General features: G+C 51.4%; 2 protein-coding genes across 2 annotated transcripts; both read left to right on the top strand.

Moving 5' to 3' along the window:
• The first annotated feature begins 2,542 nt into the window (after positions 1–2,542).
• LOC127025655 (mast cell protease 1A-like) lies at positions 2,543–4,647 on the top strand. The gene is made up of 5 exons (XM_050910727.1): positions 2,543–2,606; positions 2,704–2,848; positions 3,041–3,176; positions 3,500–3,751; positions 4,120–4,647. The coding sequence occupies exons 1-5, from the start codon at positions 2,543–2,545 to the stop codon at positions 4,252–4,254; spliced, it is 732 nt and encodes a 243-aa protein (XP_050766684.1). The 3' UTR covers positions 4,255–4,647.
• Positions 4,648–7,716: 3,069 nt separating this feature from the next.
• LOC127025656 (granzyme E-like) lies at positions 7,717–10,610 on the top strand. The gene is made up of 5 exons (XM_050910728.1): positions 7,717–7,780; positions 7,895–8,042; positions 9,188–9,329; positions 9,476–9,709; positions 10,400–10,610. The coding sequence occupies exons 1-5, from the start codon at positions 7,717–7,719 to the stop codon at positions 10,535–10,537; spliced, it is 726 nt and encodes a 241-aa protein (XP_050766685.1). The 3' UTR covers positions 10,538–10,610.
• The last annotated feature ends 10,730 nt before the right edge of the window (positions 10,611–21,340 follow it).

The following is a 21,340-nucleotide window of genomic DNA, read 5'->3' on the forward strand; positions in this document are numbered from 1 at the left end:
CTGTGCATAACTTCCTCCACCTGCTGTTTTTCCTCCTTGCCTGTTATACATAAAAATACTAAGTGGTCTTCCTCCTGATTCACTCTCCTTTGCTGGGAGCCTTGGAGCTGTATGTGCTTTTTAACCTGAAATCACTCTCAGCAAGAAGCAAAGCTGGTATCATGTCTTGGGCAGGCACAGCTGAGTTTAAACCACTTCTCACATTAGGACCAGTAACCAGAGACTGCTCCAGAGATGGTGATTTAGGATTAAAGCAAGCCTCATTTTCCTCAAGTGACGTGCAGGCCCCTGAGAAGTGTTGGCAGAAAGTGTCACAGGGAATGGGCACACAGACCAGGTCTTTGGGTAGAGAAATCTCCCACAGCAGGACTAAGGATTCGGGGGGCGGGGGGGGGGAAGGGGGCAGCATTGAGGCCTCAGAGTGCTAATTGTTCTATTGCCTTTGCCTGTTGCATTTTTTCATCAGTTCCTGGCTGCAGTTACAAGTCCAAATTAGCTTATTTAAACCAGGTGCCTGCAGAGAACCTGTAGTGACCTCAGCCAGAGCTTCTGGGAGGGTTCCTGCCTAGGTGAACCAGATTGAAAGTACTCCAGGGATTAAAAGGAGACATTAAGGCCTACCTCCCCAGCTCTCCCCATCCTTTCAATAGCAAATTGTTCATCTGCACAGTAGAGGAAGGTGTTTTGGAGTAGCTGCTTTGCTTAAGAATGGCTAGCAGCTGCCCACAGCTTCACTGGGCCAGAGAGGACAGGAGAGCACTGCTCCAGCTTCAGCAACTAGCACGCTGGCCAGAGACCTGGCTGCCCTACATTGCAAGTGCTCACACAAGCCAGTGGCACTTCCACGCTCTTGGGCTCTGTCCCTCTTGTCACACAAGCACAGCCTCTGGGGATGAGCAGTGGCCATGGCCAGGCAATTGCCTGCTGGTTTGCCCCTAAGCCAGACTTTGGTGCTGATGGGGCAAAGCAAGGGAAAGGGCTGGACTTCAGGGCTCAGAGAAAATTTCTGAAGAGCATCTGAGGGAAGGTTTAATCCTGACCAACACTCAAAATAGGAGGGATGAGGCTGGGTGCAGGAGGAGTGCAGAACCTGGCTGTGCTCTCATGACAGCTTTTGCCCTTATGGCAGCAGAGAGGCCACACAGCTCCAGTGCGGCACCCTGCCACCTCCTCTATGGCCCCTCTCTGCTGTGGCTGTGCCCAGCCCCTTGGATGCTCTTGTGCTGGAGCAGAGTCATGAGTTGTTGAAAGTCTGTGAGCATGGAAAAGATGTCCTTCCAGTATGCAACCTGCAGTGCCTCCTGAGCAGAGCACACACTTCACACAGCATTAACCCCAATAGATTTATGCTTTGCTGTGGGCACGCAACTGCCCAGACAAGCCCCAGGGAGCAAGAAACAATGCAGCAAACTGGGACAACCTGGCAGTGGCGAAAATTAAGGTAGATAAGGGCGAGGAAGTGCAAACAGGAAGGACAACTTTAAACAACACAGGATTTTATGGCACAGCTCCCTCTGAGCTTGCAGCCTGAGGGTCAGGCAGCTGTTCATACAAAGGACAGTCTCAGCTGCCATTGCAGGACACACTTAGGCAATTGGAGGCCCAAAGATCAGAACGAAAGAGCGGACAGCCACCAGCTAAGGCAGTGTGAGAGCCAGGAATAGGAAGAACGCAGGTGTCCTGAGCTCCAGGTCTGTGCCCTTGACACAAAGATTTGGTCACCTCTTTGAAACAGGATCACCTGGGACAGCCCAATGGTCATTTCTGTTCAGGGCCACAAGGCCAGGAAGGGACAAGCGCAGCAGGATTGGTGCTTAGTTTAGCATTTAACCAAATCACACTTTGCTAGGGGCAAGGTGAAGACAGCAATTGCAGCCTGGTTTGCAGGCAATTTCAGGTCAGGGAAGGGAGAGAGCAGAGAATCCAGAGCACGGTAGATGAAGGTTTCCCCTGGTCCCATTTGAACAGATGTGCCAGTGGCCAGACCAGCTGCGGAGCGGAAACCATAGAGGGGCAAGAGCATCTGCAGTCATTGCGCTTGCCAACAAAGCACGAAGTGACCTGACCACCCCCAGGAGCAAGTAGCATGAGCTACTGAAGGTACAGTATGAGACAGCCTGATTGCCAGAGCTTGAAGACATCACGCTTTGAAGCGGATGGACGTGATTTGTCCTGCAGCCAAACTGTGGGAGAAATGCTAAATCACACCCCAGAAACACCCTAGGACACCTCTCCCAGTCAGCATCCCTGAGGCTTTGGGACTGTGGCATACCATGCTCTCTCTGCCCTGGCCTTTCTGTCCTGCTCTATCACTCATCAATCACAGCCTCAGGGCACATGGGGCATGTGAGCAGGCCGGGGCAGCAGAGATGCAGATAGACCTGCAGGGATGCTGCACTGCTCTGATTAGCACAATCAGGCCATCGCACATGGTTTCCTGGCTGCTGGGTACAGCTGGTCCCAGGGTATAAAACCAGCCCTTGGGCACTAGGAGACTCAGACTTCCACACATCTTGGAAGGAGTGTCCAGCTGTGGGAAGAGATGTGCCAGCCCCAGCCACTGCTGGCCCTGCTGTTCCTGCTTTCCTGCTCATGGGCCAATGCCAGTAAGCTGGGGTGCCACAAGCTGCTGTGAGTGAGGCTGCTGGTCTGGGCTCTGACCCCAGCAGCCACCAGCTCATCCTGCGGTGGCGTGTCTTGCAGGTGCTCTACGGGGTCAGATTGTGGGGGGCCATGAGGCTCAGCCCCACTCCCACCCTTACATGGCATACCTGAAGGCAGGGATGTTAGCCTGTGGAGGCTTCCTGGTGGCCCCTGACTGGGTGATGACAGCCGCACACTGCATGGGGTGAGTACTTCATACAGGGGATTTATCCCCTTCTTCCTCCCCTAACCTGTGAGGTCCATCACTGGAGTAATTTTGGAGTAGGTTCCTCTTCCTCCTGTGCTGAGCAGCTCTCTCCACCTGCCTGCAAAAGGGGAGGGACACAGGTGAGACCCAATCTGTTTTCCCTCTTCTCCCCTCTGCTGCCATGGCCAGGAATATCACAGTCATCCTGGGGGCTCACAACATCCACAAACCAGAAACAACCCAGCAGATCCGGGGAGTTCTCAGATACCACCAGCACCCTGAATACGACCCCAACACCACATCTAATGACATCATGCTGCTCAAGGCAAGGCAGTCCTGCAGCAGGCAGTGGGTCGGAGGGTAGAGTGGGGTGGTGGGTCTAACAGGGTCTGGGCAGAGCACATTCTTGCTGTTAGCGCCTTCTGCAAACCATCAGCTGCTTCTGCCCATGAGTGCAGGAGGCAGGCAGGAATGGGAGGGACCTGGGACGGAACCGTGGGCAGGGCTTGGAGCTGCATGCCCTATTCGCGGCAGCTCACCAGGGCTTGCAGTGCTGTATGTCCTGCTAGACCGCCCCTACCTCTGCGCACGAAGTGTCCTTCAGCTGTTCTGCTCATAGCCTTCTCCAAAAACCTTGCTTTCTCCCAGCTGACAGCGAAGGCCACTCTCAATGACTACGTTAAGACCATTCCACTGCCCAAGACCAGCAGCGACCTCCCCACGGGCACCAAGTGCAGCATAGCCGGGTGGGGCCTGATCGATGACGACCAGGCGACCAACAAGCTCTTTGAAACCAAAGTCACCATCTACAGCCGCAGGAAATGCATCCGCTTCTATCCGCATCTCAACACCGGCATGGTCTGTGCCGGCAGCTTCCATGAGCTCAGGGATTCCAGCCAGGTAGGGGCTGCCAACGGGCTGGGGGCTTGGCCGCGGGGCAGGCGGGCTCTCTGGTAGCAGGGGCTGCTGCTGGCACAGACTTAGCTGGTTCCCAGGAGAGGTGACAAGCATTTGATTATTAGCTCCCATGTGGACTAGCTCTCTGGATGCCCTGACACCACGGTCCATGCACAGTCCCAGGGTTAGAGCCCCAACTCGCCTGCTCCAGACAGCTCCTCCAGCTCGGTGGGCATGTGGGGCAGGAGCAGAGCTGCAGATCCGAGGCAAAGACACAGTCCTGCTGGCAGTGCCTGGGCAGGGAGAGACCAAGGTGAAGCCTGTTCCCACAGGGAAGAGGCCTCTAAAACCAGTCTCTCATCTGTCCTCAGGGAGATTCTGGCGGGCCCCTGGTATGCAATAAGGTGGCACAAGGCATCGTTTCCTTTGGGTACAACACCCCGCCCGGGGTCTACAGCCGCATCTCCAACTACCTGCCCTGGATCAAAAAAACCCTGAAGAAGTAGCAGCAGCCGCACTCGCTCCAGCATTGGTGCGGCCCTCGAGACTGCAATGGTTTCCTTCCTGCGCCTGCTGAAGGCTTGACTCCTTCCTCTCTCCTTGGGAACCTGAGTGCCCTGATCGGTGGACACAAGGGTCCCCTTCTTTCTGTTCTGAGGCTGCTGGCTGTCCCATTCCCTGCCCATCGCAGACAGACAGTTCAGGGCCACGTTAAATCACCCTGGCAGAAGCAGGGATCATCCAGATGGCACCTGAAAGAGGCTGTGCTACAACGGACCCAGTTTCCTTCAGAGATAACCCTGTCCCTGCTTGAACCTTACTGCACTTAAAACACCCTCAGTAAACTCAGAGTTGCATTTCCCAGCGTATGTCTTCTTCCTTGCCCCAGGGAGAAGGGAGGGAGGGTCTAGCTGGTGCAAGTGAGAGGTCAGCCTGTTGGGACAGAGGCAGTCACAGCTCTGCATCCACTGAATTGCTGGTAGACTTGGAGGAAAGAGCTACAGTTGCCCTTCCTGGGGTTATGGGGATGAGTGTGTTGCAGGAAGAGAAACTGCCCAGGTAGAAATGGGCTGGGAAAAGTGATGTGCACACACTCCATTCACCAACTTCAGCAATGTCACCACCTGCCCGGGAGCAGCTGACAGCCAGGATGTAGTGTGTCAGCAGGTACCGGGGTCAAAAGCTGCCATTCCCTGCAAAGCAATCACTGTCCCCTCTGCAGGGACCTCGTGCCTGGGTGATGTTGCACCCTAGGAGACAGGGCAGCCAAGAGAGGAGGCTGGGTCACAAGGGAAACCAGGCTAATCTTTTCAGCTGTCTTAGCTGTAAGGGCTCCAGCAGGTGAAGGGAGCTGGGCTTTTTGTGGACTGTGCTGTTTCTGCCCCCCCCTTGGGTGTAGGGCAGGTGGCAGCTGAGAGCCCAGGGACAGGGCTTTAGGATCCCAGAGAGGAGACATACTCAAAGTCCCAGCTGTTGCACACCAGTGCTTTCAGTCTTTGCCTCTGCCATCCTCCAGCAACCACAGTCCTCCATCTCCTGAACATCAACATGATGTCCTGGGTAGAGACATTGATACAGTCACTGGAAGGGTTGATAAAGGACCTGGGTTCACAAAAGCGCCTGACCCCCTGCCACTTCCTCCTTTCCTCCCAAGCCAACTATAGCAGGAGAGCCCGACTCTTTCCCTGGAGAAGACAAAGGCGAGTCCTAGCTGGGAGCTGTCTGCCTTGGAGCTTGTTGGCATGTTTCAGTCCATCTCACAAAGGCAAGCCCAGCCCCAGCAGTACAGCACGAGCAGAGACTGTTCGAGCAGTAGCACAAAACCAAAAGGGCTTACGGCTCTCCCCTCAGCCGGGTGATACTCAGCGGTGAGCTTCTCCTCCCCACAAAGGATGCTCTAGCACCACTTTCAGACAGCTCCTGCACTAGAGTCTGAATGACTTGCACCAGCCCCTCCTTCCATGGCCTGCACTGGGTGTAAAGCAGCCTGCCTAAACTCTGAGCCCTAGTCTCCTTTCTTCCAGCTAGTCTCTGATGACATCTCTTGTATACAGATAGGAGAGTGCTGGACACTTTCCTGGAGGAGATGACAAGGGGCAGAGACAGTGCATTGGTAAATAACTGAGCTGCAGAACTCCCTGGTGCAGGATGACAGATGTCTGTGCAAGTTCAAGAGAGACTGGACTGGTTTGTGGCGGGGAAACCCAGCGGGGAATTTTAAACATACAGAAACTGTGTGCAATTCAAGGGAACGGGATGTTTGCCCTGTTCTCATAGTCTTTCTGAGGCTACCACTAGCCACCTCTGTCAGAGGGAGGAGATGGCCTGCAGTCTGGCCCTGGATGTCTGCTCTTATGTTCTCCCTGTTCTTGCCTGGGATGAAGGGAAACTACGTCGTTGCCTTTGCCTTCAGCACCCATGCCACCCTGGGGAAAGCGAGAAGGGTCCATGGTTTGGGCTTCTGCTAAGAGCTGCTATCAGCTAGGAAATCTGCAAGTGAAAAGGCTGCAACTGCTTATCTGTGTAGCACAAATCTTTGTCACGGCAGGGTTTTCCTTGAAGCTCCAGCTGCTGCAGTCTTTGCACGAGAATGGCAGCTTTTAGCTTAAAAATGGGTTTTGCCCTGTGGCGCTGGGGGAAGATAGGAAAGCAAATTTACCGGCAGTCAGTGAGGGCAGCAAGGACATGTCAGCCCCGTTTTCTCACAGCTGAAGGAAGGAACTGCTGCTGGGGCAAGCGGACAGGCATGCCCATCTTCCACCCTTTGCTGGAGCCTGTGTACTGGTGCCAGTGGGGAGGCAAGGGACATCCTGGGGGCCGGGGGGAGCGTCTTCAGTGATTTGCCACCAGCCCTTCCTCCAGCGCGGTCCTTCTCACCATGGGCTGGAGGAGGAGGTGCAGCTGCCACGGGGCCTGGTTGAGGGCAGACAGATCCCCGCCATGCCCTGCAGAAAGGCACCTGGCACGTGTTTGGCATTTAAAACTCAGTGCCTGCCAGGGCGGGGGCAGCGCTGGCTGTGACGCGCTTGGACATGACCCTTCCCCGAGGAACAAGACCAGCTTCAGGGAAATGTGTCATCGGGTTATCTCTAGCCAGTGACGGGGCAGAATCCCAAACTTGCATCCCTGTCTCCACCCTCCCTCAACACATCAGAGGGAAAGCGAGCCCCTGACCCAGGGTCAAGGAAGTGTCCTCCTCTCTTCTCTCACACTGGCTGGTAAGAGACAGCAAACTCCCCAATTTAACGGTGAACAATTACATTTGGAAAGAAACACTTAAAATGGTGTCTTTTGCTGTACAAAGCAGAGCCCTAAGTTAGCAGCTGGTGCAGAACAGAGACCTCATGGCAACAGCAGCAGTCATGCTGCTGTGGGCCACGCTCATGAAGCTGCCGTAACAACTTCTTGCCCTCACATAGCCATGACCAGTGTGGTGTTATAAATGCACTCACACCGATTTTGCTCTATTAGCCAGGACTCCACCTACTGAGAAAGAGCAAGAGGGTCCTCAACTGCCACTGCACGGTTTTTGGAACTGGTACATCGAGTGAAAGAAATAGTGTTCTCGCAGGGCTCATGATAAAAATCAAGGGAGTTTGCAAGTGCTCTACAACAAATACAAGCTGCAAGAGAAGAGCACGCTGGCAGACAAAGTGATGAGGGTGCGTATGCGCTCTACAGCTTCCAGCTCAAAGTCAATGGGTTAAAATTGGCTCTGGGTTTCGAAGGACATCAGATACCCCAGATCAGGCCCAAGATGAATGTGGGTTGATGCCCAAGGGTAAGGCTGACTGAATTCCCCTCTCAGATTGCTGAGGCATGCAATTTACTGATAGATCAATCAGATGAATCTGACTTCTGTGGTTTCCTGGAGTCTAGTCTCAGGCTATAAAACCTTGCTGGGAGCAGGAAGAGTCCGCAGCTGCAGCCTCACCTCTAAGGGATCCACTGAAGCCAAGAACACGATGATGAAGCACCTGCAGAAACTCCTGCTCTCCCTCCTGCTGGTGACATGCCCCCCGGCTAAAGCCAGTAAGTACAGCGGCGTGGAGGTGAGGAGAGGGCTGGGAAAGGAAGAGTCCCAGGCAGCATGTCCTGTGCTCTGTTGTCCTCCGATCCCCTCATCCTCAGTCCCGTCCATTCCAGATTATTCCTGGAATCGGATGGAGGGAGGAGGTGAAGCCAAGACCCGCTCCGTACCCTACATGGCCTATCTGCAAGGAAAGAACAACCGTTTCTGCGGAGGCTTCCTAGTGGCCCCGAACTGGGTGATGACAGCGGCTCAATGCTTCGTGTAAGTTTTTGCTATGTTTGTACAGCACCTGGCGCAACGAGATTGTCGCACTGCCATGATCTGGGTAACATCTCCCAGATGGAGGTCTAACAGTTTGAGTCACTTCCTTCATGGCTGTGGCCAAACTCTTTCCCTAGCAGGGAGTGCAGGCTACACTGCTGGGACAGGGCAAGGCTGTCGGGGCTAGCACCGAAACAGCAGGGGTATGTCTGCAGCTCTCCCTTGAGCCATCCTTCCCCATGTCCCTCCCCAGCCCACGTTCAGGTACTTACATTTATTTTTTTTTATTCCCCCTCCATGACTCGTTTTATTCTTCCCAGACGTCAGCGATGAGAAGTCAGACCAGCTTCCTCCCTTGCTGTGACTGACCTGCTGGCATAGCAGGGATTGCTGGGGTCAGGCTTTGCCCTTTCTGCCACCAAAGACCTCCAAGACTGCTGTCAGAATTAATAATCTTTTATGAGCAAGCTGCTTGCCCAGCTCTCTTCTATCCCTCCAGCTGGAGAAACTGGTGCGTGGACAGGCAAGAGGGCTTTTCTAGATGCGCATGACTCTGGGTGTAGCTACTACACTCCTCAGGGCTGACAGCTCTGCCCTGGTGCCAGTAACCCAGGCACAGGGCCAGTCCCCACATCTGAGCAGCAGAAAGGGGGATCAGCAGAACCCAGGAGCCTGGGTGCCCAAGCCTCACCTGCTAGATTGAGAGGGACTCCTACCCGTACCCAGGGTCCCTCCCGATTTTCCTAAGGCAGCCCCCTCTGCAGATGATGTAGAGGCCAGTAAAGGTACATTGGCCCAGAGCAGGGTCCTCATTTAGAAATCCCTCCTTCGTGCCATGGACTTCCATGGGCCTACGAAGCCTGGACGAACAATCCACATATCTTAGTACACAGCAGCAGCATTGGACCAAATCCGCTCAGCTCTGGATCCAGAGGTAAAGTAACCCTTGCAGAGCTCCGGTCTGTCAGACGGGAACTTGCTCTGCCTCTTGACTGGGTAGATTCACTGGCAGAGCTCCTTGCTCCCACCATTCTTCTTTAAAGCCCAGCCAGTCTTTCCTGGCCATGCCCCTGGGAGATGCGCCTCAGCGTTATCAGGGAAGACAGGAGAAAGCTAATGACGTACGCTGTTCTTGATTTTACCAGACACAAACCTCTGACTGTCATCCTTGGAGCCCACACAATCCAGAGGAGAGAGGAAAGCTGGCAAACATTCGAAGTCCAAGAGTATCACTGCCACCCAGACTTCACGAGTCCTAAGAAGGGAAATGACATCCTCCTGCTGAAGGTAACTACCTGCCTGGAGCACCTGCATGGTCCCATCTGCCCAACATGCAGGGCTGAGCTGTAACCCTGGAGCAGGAGGGGGCAGCCTTCATCACAGAGCACTTACAGACAAGCACTTATTTCTGTGTTTTCTGTCCCCTTGCCCAGCTGAAAGGCAATGCCACCAGCAACAGCTACGTTAGGACCATTTCCTTTGAAAAGTCAAAAGTCCCTGGTGGGACTGCATGCAGCATAGCTGGCTGGGGCTACAAAACACCCGCTACCATGTTACGCGAAGCCACCGTCACCATCATCAAACAAAGGGACTGCCTCAGCCACTACCCTGGACTTGCTGACAACTTGATTTGTGGCCGCAGTGGATCTGCTGGGTTACCTGAAAAGGTCAGTCTCTGACTTAGCGAGTAGAAGTCTGCAGGGGAGGTTTCAGCCAGGTGCTGGGCACGAACCTAATCTGGGCTAAAAAACTTCACTGAAAAAGTACTGTCTAAAATTGCTTTTTGTTGTCCCCTCACTCTCCCCTCCCTGCCCTGCCATCAGTCCATGCTTCCTCAGCAGCATCCCTCTCAGGTGCCCTGGGTCTCGATCTCCAAGGATCAGACGCTCAGATGATCAGCAGCATTCCTGCTGACTGCAGGCATCACGCTTGTGCTCAGCCATGAGTGAAGCAGAAGGGACAAGGGGATCCTTGTATTCCCACAGCACAGGACCTACGAGTCTGCAACAGCACAACAGGACAACAGCTTGGCCAAAGAGGGATTTGCCCTAAATCTCATAGCTGGTCTGAGTGCATTTTGTAGTGCTCTGCAGCCAGCAGAAGGGCAGAAATGAAGCGATACTTTAAGCTTCAGCGTTTGCCCGGCTGTAGTTGTGCTGGGTCCTGTACTGGGTCCTAGACAAAACTGCCAATGGTTCTTTTTGGGCCCAGAGCTATCCACATCCATTGCGAGTCCAGCCTTCTCCTGGGGAAGCTCTGTCCTGGTATTTGCAGCCTCCCTGTTCTTTGGAAATGCACCCTTTTCCTGGGGACCCTACGTAAATCAACACTGATCTCTCTCCTCCTCCATTTTACAGGGTGACGCTGGGGATCCACTCGTCTGCAACAACAAAGCCTACGGCATCTTCTCCTATAGGCATAACAATTGGCCCGGTTTCTACACACACATTGCTCCTTACCTTCCCTGGGTCAACAGTGTCATGAAGTCAGCATAACCCTACTCTCCCCTCAGCTGCTACCCTGGAAAACTCACGCTCAGGGCCCCATGCTCACCCGCTTTTTCTTCCTTTCTCCCTGGGAAATATCTTCCACTCATCCTCACAGACATGGGAAAGACTTCTCTCTAGCAAAGTGGGGGGGCCTGGTGCAGAGATTGCACCTTGACTGCGTTTGTTCCCTGTGCAAGCTAGGGAGTGCCCATTTACACAGTGCATGCTCCCGCACTTTGCTGCTCTGATTTACCCCTTGGTCAAGCTGCTTGTGGCTACAGCTCTAGAAAGGAAGCAGCAGGACAGCCCTGAGTGAGGTGACAGTAGCTGTTGGGATGTCTGCCGCCCTTTGAGGAAGGCAGTACAATTAGATCGGGGGGATCCAAAGAGCAGCCTCCTCCCTGCCCCTTCCATTTGTGACACCAGATGCCTGGGTCTCCTTTGCCCAAGCCCTGGGGTTAGAGGGTTGCCCCAGCTCCAAGGAGGACACTTTCAGCTCCTGCTTCACTACTGCTGCTGCTGCCCCGTACCTCTGAAACCTGCTGCCTCCTTTCTCCCCTCTTGCTGTAGCTCCAGTGTTGTAAGAATACTTAAAAACAATAAATTGCATCTGCATTGGAGATCCTTTTTCCTTCTGTGATTTGGGTTTCTCTCGGCCGCTGGCTCCAGTCCTGAACAGCACAGAACTCACTGCTCAAAACAGCTGAATCCCAAGCTGCAAGTTTCTACCCTAACCAGTGGCCTCCATTTTCTGTCCCACCTAAACCCCCAGAATAGGTGTCAAGCCTGGTTTTCAGAGCAGGGGAAGCCTCTTGGCCTCCTCTCCCCAGTGTGGAGTGCTCACGCAAACCTGAAAAGATGGTAATCGGTCATCTCCCGGCAGGAGATGGTCTTCCACCCATGTGCTGCAGTGTGAGCAGGCAGGAAAGAAGAACTACACAGGGGAGGGGACACTGAGCACAAGGGGTCCCCAGGGCTATGGGAGCACTTGCAGCGTGTGCCCACCGGTGTTGCACGGGGGCAGAATTAGCCCATCTTATCACAGGGCAGCCTGCCCGCAGAGCACAGCAAAGTCAGGAACACAGCTGAGGCTGTAGCCCCTGCAGTGCCTGAGTGCTCCACGAGACAAGCTGTGTCACAGGGCTGTGCCAAGCATCCTGCTGCCTCCAGCGCACTCAGGCTGTCAGACACCCAGGGGAGCAGCAGCTCATGCTGATGACACATGCACTTGGCTGCTCCAGCCACGCAGCTGCCTGGAGGAGCATGTTACCATGGAAGGAGGTAAAGTACTGGGCCGCGTCTCAGGCAGCAATCGTGTCCTCCAGGAGGTTTGTTTTGCTCAGAAAGAGGATCCCCAGTGTGCTCCAGAGCCAGGGCAGCCCCGAGCAGAGCCAGGCTCTCCGCCACCCTGTTCTGCAGCGAGGGGGTAGCACGCAGAGACTGCTGTCCCTCTCGGGCAGACGTCCAGCTCACCAGCCTCCAAGAGCACTCTGCCGAACTCCACAGCCCTGCTGCAGAGCAGCGATGGTAGAGATGGCCCGCACTCCTCACTGACGCTCACCCACCTGCCTGGACCACTGGACGAGCTCCTTCACCAGCACCTCCCGGCACAGCCTGCGAGCTTCTTGGCTCCTCGCTGTTGTCTTCCAGGGAGCCGTCACATTCACTGAGGGAGGCCAGATAGCTGAGAGCAATCACACTCTCAAAGCATCAGATCCATTTCCTCTGCTCTGACTTCTGCCCACCCACATCCATGATCCTGCCAGGATGGAGGGTCAGCCAGAGGCAGGGGCACGATGTTTTCCCCTTTGGGCAGGCAGTGCCTGGGACCACAGCTTTGACAGGGATTATGGACTCAGAGCCCCCCAGGACTGTGCTGTCACATCTCAACGGGTTACCAGATATCAAGTGAGTTACTAAATGTAATCCCAAATGCACTCTTAGCCTGCCGAGAGCAAGTGAGCAGAAGCCTTACCAAGCCACCTCTTGGGCAGAGGACAGGAAAAACACCAGAGCCAGGTGGAATTCAACTACCTGAAATTCAAGATGCAGGTAGCATTTTGAACAAGAAAAGGCACAGAGGTGCAAAGGCTCTGCTTCCTGATAACCACAGCACCTGCCCAGTCCAAGCAGAAGCAGAGGATATTCTAGTAGGTGCTGCCTTATTTCCCACTGGGGAAGGGAGGGGCAGCCAAGAGAGACAGCCCAAGGACAAGAGGCATGATAGAGAGGGAAGAGGCAGGGTGCAGGACAGTTGTTTGGGAGAAGGGGAATCCCACACACTTGCCACGCTCAAAGGGCTGGCTGCTTTACAGGAGCTTCACCTTAACATCCCATTCTGCACGGAGAAGTGGTATTCCTTGCTGCCAGCTGTAGGCATTTGGCTCTGCAGCACATCCTGAACAGCGGGAATATAAGAGCCCTCAGCTATCCACTCCAGATTGGACAGAAAACCGCAGGGAGCCGCGGTACGAGGAAGCAGTCTGTCCCTTCAACCTGCAGGGCTGTGTCACATGTCTACATCACGTTTGGCTCATTCTCAAGCCACATTCCCCTCATACTCCACAGTGTACATGCTAGCTCACTCCCAGTTCTCTTCTGGAGTCAGATGACTAGGTTCCTCCAGCAAAGAGGCAAGTGCATTCCCAGATAAACAGTGTGGAGGCAGATAGCACCAAACTTTACTTTCTCTGCCTGTAGCCAGTGTTGGAGTTGTACAGCAAGCTTCTTGCCTTCAGTTGCCCTCCTTCATGTGCATCTTTACACCATCTCCCAAAGCAGGCATACACTCATGCCACTGGACGTCACAGTATAAATACAGCATCCTATAGGGCTATGACACCACCATTTCATTCTTTCTTGCAGACTTCAACAGAAGAAAAAAAAATATTACCAAAGTCAAAGCCTTGTGTGTTTTCTGACCATGGGTAACACAGGGTGCAAAAGAGATCTAGACCTATTGCTGTGCCACATGGATACCACCAGTCCATTCCAGAAGGCAATACCCCCAAGCAGCTTGGACACAAGTCAGCTGCACCAACTGGCTTAGAAGCAAAGGCTTTGGTCCTGGTTCAAGCCACAGACAATGTGGACAGCCAGAACGCTGACCCTCACTGTAAGCAAGATGACAACAGCACCTCGCACAGCAAGGTCTTACATCTAGGCTGTAAGGCATTACTGCAATACATGATTTTATCTCAGATCTCTGCCAGTCCATAAAAGGGTAAAGGCAATCTGTAGCAATAAAGGAAACAGAACTGGGAGTACTACTCCTGTCCGCATGCCTTAACGATATCACCACCCTTCTCTTCCCACAAGCCCCCGTAGCTTGTGATAACATCCAACCACTGTGTTACTGAGGCACAAACCCCACAGAGTCAACCTCAGTTTTGGTGTGTCAGGAAAGAAATCATACCCAAAGATTCAAGAGATTTTTGTGCCTGGTTGTACTGGAAAACAAGAGTGAAAGGTGTAGGCATTAACTCATTGGTGACCCATAAAGTCGGAGATGTTTCAGTGCTGCGTATTACAGTAGTGGCCAGATGCCCTGGTGACAATCATCCTCCCCCACAAGGTGCTGTATGTGCATGCAGTAGAATCAGTTCTCACTCCTCACTCTGAAGATGCCAAAAAAACATGGCTAGAGGCAATAGAGGCATAGACTTGCTCAAGGCTGCGCAACAGTGAAGCTGGGAGAACCACCTCAGCATCCAGAGCAGCATTTCTGGCACTAGTCAGCCAGTGGCTCTCCTCCCATGCAGTCAGGCACACGTACTCCCCCCAGGTACCTCCAGCTGGTACTTTGGGGGACTTCCTCCCTCTGTCCCGTCTGCTGCCCCGTGGCCCCACTCGATTCTCCTCCATCCCGCCTCTGCCTGGCTGTCATTCAACAGAAAACCAGCGTCTTTCCCCCAGTGCCACTCGCCAAGAAGCAGCAATTTCAGCTCCTGCCAGACTCATCTCTTCTCCCTCAGGCTTTTGTTGATTTTGCTGTTGATCAGAATGACAGCTTTATCCTCCTCTAATAGGAAACACTGGCAAACATGGCAGCAGCAGAAGCACTGAGCCATGGAGGCTGGGGAGGGGGAATTCGGGGAGAAGGTGGCTGCAGCAGCTCAGCTCTTTAGAGCAGAGCACAGTTTCCCGCAGGCTCTGGCTTCGTCCCTCCCGGCTCCACCCTCCAGCCCTCTGCATTCCACTGTGGCTGGGCTCAGGCAGGTGCCAGTCAGGGAAATCCTGATGAGCCCTCTGTCACACACAAGTGTTCATCAAGGCACATTGAGTCATTCAGGTCTTTTTAGTGAAGTTGGCAGCAAAGAGAAGAACCACACATTCCCACCACAGCCTGACAGTCAGCAAACATTTTCTTCCTACATGTCGTAGTTTAAGACAAAAAAAGTAAAGACCCACCTCTTCTAGAATAGAGCTTGAAAGTATTACATCAGAAGGAAATTAATCTGGAGATTTGGCAAGTGACCTAGCAAGAGACTGAGAACAAACATTTCCACCAGGCGCTTAGGATTTCATTGACAAAAGAGACAAGGAAAAACCCACTCTGCCAGGTCCCACTACGTTTTCAAGTTAACAGCAGTTCCTCCAGGAAAACAATTTCAGTATGTCCCTTGCTGCAGTTCTGCCCTGTGTGACAGAAGTGCCAATCAAGTCCAAGTTACAAAAGTGGCTAAGCCTGCCAGACTGCACTTTCCTGCACCCTGCACAACCTCTCATCCACAAGCCATGCAGTGAAAAACCTCACATTCTGAGAAACACCACATCCTTCCCTAGCCCGGGCGGGGGGGTGTCCAGAAGTAAGAGAGACAAACACTGAACCCCCACCCCCAGCTCAGAAAGAACAACCATAAGGAAAAAACAGCTTCTTGCTTCCTCATCTGACACCTCTCACTAGCACCTCTGCCTCAAGGAGGGGAGGGAAATGGAATCTGACATCTACAGATTCAGGCTCTTAAAAACAGAGCCGCCCAGTCCAAGAGGCTAGGAAGCTCCTCTGCATCGCTATGAGCCAGCGCTTTCAGTTCCCCCACGCATGCCAAGGCCCCCTGCCATGAGAGGAGTTACTCACCTACGAGAACTGGGCAGCACAGAAACCCTGCTGCCGACTGCACAGATCTAGTAGTGCAGGCACTCCCTCCGTCATCGCAGGTGCTCAGGGTTAACCTGCTGCTCATTGGCATAGCCTGAACTACATCAGTCTGATTGAATTAATCTTAATTGGTGAGGGCATCTGCACATCAGCAAACCAGCTGATCTGAAAGAGTCCTGAAAGAGAACACTCCTGTCCACCAGCTGCAAGTACAGGGCATACAATCCAGGCTTAATGCCCATCAGCTAGCTTCTGCATTCATATGATGGAAGTGAAACACAGGCAAGTACAAGTGAATGCAGAGAACCTTGTCCTCTCCTGAATTTTGAAAGCCAGAAACAAAGCCAGAAACTTTTTGAGTAAAAACTTCAGATCACAGAAGCACAGACTCTTCCTACCAGTAGAAAGTGACAGTAAACCTTTTCTATTCTCTACAGAATTGCAGGGGGAAAAGCCAAAAGAAAGCTTTTTTGAGAGGGCCTTTCCCCAGACACAGCACACACACACAATGCAACCACACTGAAGTGAGAATGAAGGAGTCTGTACAATCCACATCAGCCACTTGGACATCTTTCACAAGGTAACTGCTGCTGATAAGGCAAGGCGAGGGAAGGAGTGTGATGGACAGTGAAATGGTGAAGGTATTCTATTTTACACAGACAAAGGGCATTCCAAGACCTATAACTTTGAGGCTTGTCTTCAAACAAGTATGAAAACACTAACTCCACTCGTTTTTTCTCCCTACGTGGATTTCCAAACATAACAGTTTTGACTGGGATTCCAGGTGAGACATTGGCAAAATTTCGTGGTCTATCCAAGCCTAATGCAGGGCAGGGAGGAGAGGAGGAGTTTTATAATAATCTTCTATTTATATGGATTTCCTGTGCTGTAAGCAGGCCTCGTTTCTCCCCTTTCATTGCTGCAATAACCAGTCGCACCAAACCACTAGAGGTTCAGGACCTGAGAGCTGTGAGGCACAGGAACCCTGGTGAGTGTCGTGCTGCAATGACACCGCCGGACCAAAACACTCAGGAGAAAACTTGAGCCTGCACCTGCAGAACAAACATCTCACTCTCCTTGATGCCACGTTTACTCTGGCCCTAACTATCGCTGCACACTTTGGGGCTTACAGCTGGGGAATGAGAGACCCAGCTCTCCATGCAAAGAGCAACAGAACTTGAGTCTTCAGACATGAGATGAATTCGACAGGAATCGGCCCAGCTGAGGTGGGGAGCTGGATTCATACCCAAGTGGTGGGGATGCGCCAGTAACGGAAAAAGCAGTCAGACAGCTGAAGACATTTAAGCAACCGTTGGAGAAAAATGGGATAAAATCTGACACTCTATTATTAGTTTTGTAGGTAGTTTTGTAGCACACAGAGGTTTTGAACTTGACAATATTTGCATTCTTCTAACTGCATAGAAAGGAGGGGGGGTGGGGAGAAGAGATCTGTTTAAAGCACAGGAATCCAACATACTCTTGAGATTAGAAGTGACAAATGAAATTCTAAAATCAAAGACTAGAGGACAAAGTTTACAAAACTACTGATAAGAATGTCTGTCTTTTTTAATCCAAACTTGGGTTTTGATCTGGAAGTTTTGATCAAGCCCAATTTCACCAACCAGCTCCTGTTCTTAAACCATTTTAAGCCTATAGGTACACTTCGGTTTGCAGGTTACAACAACAGTTTCCTGAGTATAGAAACACAATCTCCAAAGTTTTTGAAAAGCAGCAGTCACACTGAAGTTTTTGTGTTAAAAGAAAACCCCTAATGGGTTTTATTTTTCAAGATGTACTTCTGGGGAGTGTTTGCCTTTCCTTATGTTCGCCTTTGCATAATGGTGACTTGTTAGAGCCCATATAATATCTGCAGCAGCGCTGGATACAAAACACTAGACCAAAGATTTTAAGATTCCAAGTACTTTCCAAACCTAGTAATTCAAACGTCTTAAAGCCCCCCAGGTCATTCACGTGACTAAGAAAAGCTGTAACTGAACAAAGTTATCGGTGATTTTTGCTGCGGATGATGATGTTGCACAAGGAGAGCACATTCATGCTGTGGGTTTTACGTGCACACAGTGCCCTCTTCGGGTTAGCAACAGCACGCGTTCTTCAATGTTCTGTCTAAGCAACTTCCGAACTGATCCAAAAAACTTACCTCTAAAAAACCTTTTTCAACAAAGCGTAAGATTGCAGTTTGGAAGTGAGTTCGTGGCTAAGCTGAGAAAGGCACCTCTTTCCCCTAGGGTTCTTGACAACATTTAATCTGCTCTGGATCAAGTGTTGCAAAGCTGACAACGAGCTGAGACTTCTTTTCTAATCAGGCTGCCAAATCCTTTCCAGAAGAATTCCAAGGACGTTCTCATCCTACATCGCCTCTACTTTGCAAAGAGCCTCATTGAAGCTATCAGCTGTTTGCAGTATTAGAGGTTGAAGGTCTGAGCCGCTGGGAGGGAGTATACGAACCAGCACAGCAGGAGACCTGCCTTTTGGATGCTTCATACAAACACCATTTATTTCCGTGGCCAGGAGCTATAGATACACACCTGAGATGAAGGAAGGAGCAATTCTGGGAGCAGTGCATAGGAGTGGCCAGTGACAACAGGTAATAGCACCTGACTGGGCATGCAGAACAGCCCCCACGCTGCATCTGTAGTCCCTGCTGAGCCACATCCTCGCCCATCTCGGGAGCCGGGTTACCCAGAAGCTTTCATACAGCCCAAACGCTGGGTCTTGTCACCCAGTCCAGCATGGGAGCCACAAAAACTCTTCAGAAGCCGTGAGTTCTCAACCCAAGGTGATACAGATGTTACAAAAATTGCTTGTAGAGGCTTAAATTCCTGATTGGACCACATCACAGAAAATAAACCAGCTCAAAGACAACTATACTGAACTGGTATGCCTGAGGCGAGTGCACAAACAAGAGTTTGTTTTAGAAATTGCTAACGGTGCTAGCTTTTGCTGGGAAGCTACTGAGATATCATGGACCACACATGCAATTTATTTTCAACTAGCTTTACAAACGAGGGAGGGAGGGAGGGAGGGAGGGAGGGAGGAAGGAAGGAAGGAAGATTTTGTCCAAGGCAGTTTCTGGAAACCTTCATTTCCATCCTGACTATTTCCCATCAGTTCTTATTGCTGTTGTTTGCAGGGACACATACACTATAAAAGCTTTTTTTTTTTTTTTTAAAAAAAAAAAAAAAAAAGCTTTTCTCCACCTGCATTCCAAAGCACTACCTTCAGAAACAGGTAATTGCAGTATTTATTCAAATGCCTTCATGCCAGAAGAGATTGGCTTCTGCAATGGAGGGACTCATGATTTCCATGTTCTATCCTTGAGCCATCTGGAGCTTACCACAGTGACTGCTAGGTATGATAAAAGTAGACAATGAAATGGGAGGCAGGACCCAGCAGCCTTCAGAGGACAGATGTGCTGCACAGGAAAACAAAAACATAAACTAGAGGCAGAGAGTGCTGGATGGATGCCCCTCGCTGAGCCTGTGGTCCAGGAAGTCGCTGCTCTTGATGGTAACGTTGCATCAACAAACAGCTGCCATTCAAACAAGCCAAGCTGGTACCATGCCTCTGATCGGCATGCCATAGATTGCAGAGTCCTGCGTAAGGCAACGTGGGGTCAGGCTAGGCACAGGACAGAAAGCTACAGTGAAAGGAGGGAGGCATTATATTCCTGCTTTATAAATTTCATATGACATTTTATTCTTCTCATGCTGGACAGACGCTTCCCTAGCTTTCCCAGCATTTTGAGCAAATGTAATGCTCAAAGAAAAGAGCTTTCTCCCGCTATGAGGATGATGGCTGTCCAAGGACAAGGTGAATCCCAAATTCTCTCTTCTTTGCCGTCTTCTTCTGCACGGCATTTTTTAATACGAAAAAGATGGAAATTGATTTCCTTAATGTGTGGGTCCACCTATGTACACAATCCCAAGGACCTGATCTGGTGTTGGCAGTGATGTCTAACGGCCAGGTTTGAAGTGACTTGCAGCACTAACAAAACCCCAGTCCCTGGCCAGCACACCTTACCAGAAAACTCACCTGGCCCACAGCCCAGTTCTGACTGCCCTGTTTTCCCAGGAGTCCCCTGAGAGCAGGCTGCAGGCGAAAGGAATTGTCCAGGCAGCAGCAGGCAGCTCCGGGCCACGGTCGCTGCTGGGCTCCCAAGACTTCTCCTTGCAGGATGGGTACTTCCTGCGCAGGACAAAGGAGCGGAGGGCCCCTCGCCCCCAGCTGCTGAGGTGGAGGCTAGGAGCTCACCGTCTTGCTGGAAACGGTTTTCTCAGTCTATGTTTGAGGGGCCCTTGGGAAAGACAGCAACTGTGAGCAAGCTGCGTGGATTGTTCTATCGGCTGCTGCTCCCAGCTGCCTCTTTCCCTGGGCCACTCCAAGACAGGCAGGGACCCAACCTCCTGCATATACGCTGAACAAGCTGCAATGCTTCAGAGGCAGCACCCGTACGGCACACCTGCAGCAAGTATGGGCAATTTGCACGTGTATCACAGCTGGAGGCTGCAAAAGGCCGAAACACAAGGCCCTCTCACAGTCAGTTGGGAATACTGGGCATTAGTTTTAAGACTTTACCTTCTTCCTTGAAAAGTCTGAATCTGTCACTATGCTTCATTTAAACGGAGCATATTATACTCTCTTTGCAAAGAATGGCACAACACATGACCCACATGGAGCTGAAGGAAATAAACAACAAACCAAACACACTTCTTTCAGCTACTATTTTGTGCTTTCCAGCTGGTGAGAACGCAGAGCTACTGAGAAAAGCAATGTACATTCACCCTTAATTAGAAAACAGCAATGTCACAAATACCTGCCAGTATTATGGCCAACCAGATTGGAGTGATCTTCCTGGTTTGAGACAAAACACAGCATCTCAGGCTCTCCAGTACCTGCAACTTCACCTGTGCATTAAACGACACAAAAGGGAGCAGAACATCCTTGGTTGCAGCTTCCTGAAAACACAGGAAACCGTACACAAAGGAAGTTAGACATCTCTACCCACTCGCAGCTGATTTAATCTGAAATTCCTGGGGAACAAGAATTAAATTCTAGGAACTCCATCCCAGGAAATCCCTTTGTGAAAGCTTTCACAATCATCCATCTCTGGACTCCTAAAGGGATAAATTTAAGCAGTGTTTCGTATTTCAGTCCATGTTGCTAACAGACAAGACTGGAAGCACGTCTGGTCCCACCAACATTTTGCTATTGGCAACACGTCGTGCAAGAAATGTGCCTGAAATGGGCTGACACTACAGCAAGAAGCAGCAGCGAATACTGACAACTTCACTTAGCAATTCTACTCCAAAATCCTGCAAAATTTTAAGTCAAGGTGCCACCATTGCCTCCCTACATCTTAAAACCTGAGTCAGCCACTGCTCACACTTCAGTTCAGAATTATTAGTACAGTACATTATATATAGTTATTGTATACTATACCTTATATTTACCAAAACATACTTTGTTTCTATGCCTCAGAGACCTGATTTTCTGAGCAGGGACAACATTGCTAGCTAGGAGGGCAGACTGTGCTTCAATCGGATGCAGGTCCCACAGGGTACAGAAGTCATTAAGCCAACCAGAAGGAGGGGGAGAGGAGGGACAGCAGTGAAGAAATGCATGCGTGACCACCACGGCTTTTAGGAACAAAATTTATTCCAATTTCAAACAGAGAATTTATTTCAGGA

Source organism: Gymnogyps californianus, chromosome 24, assembly GCF_018139145.2.
Source record: "Gymnogyps californianus isolate 813 chromosome 24, ASM1813914v2, whole genome shotgun sequence".
In the NCBI taxonomy this organism is placed as follows: Eukaryota; Metazoa; Chordata; class Aves; order Accipitriformes; family Cathartidae; genus Gymnogyps; species Gymnogyps californianus.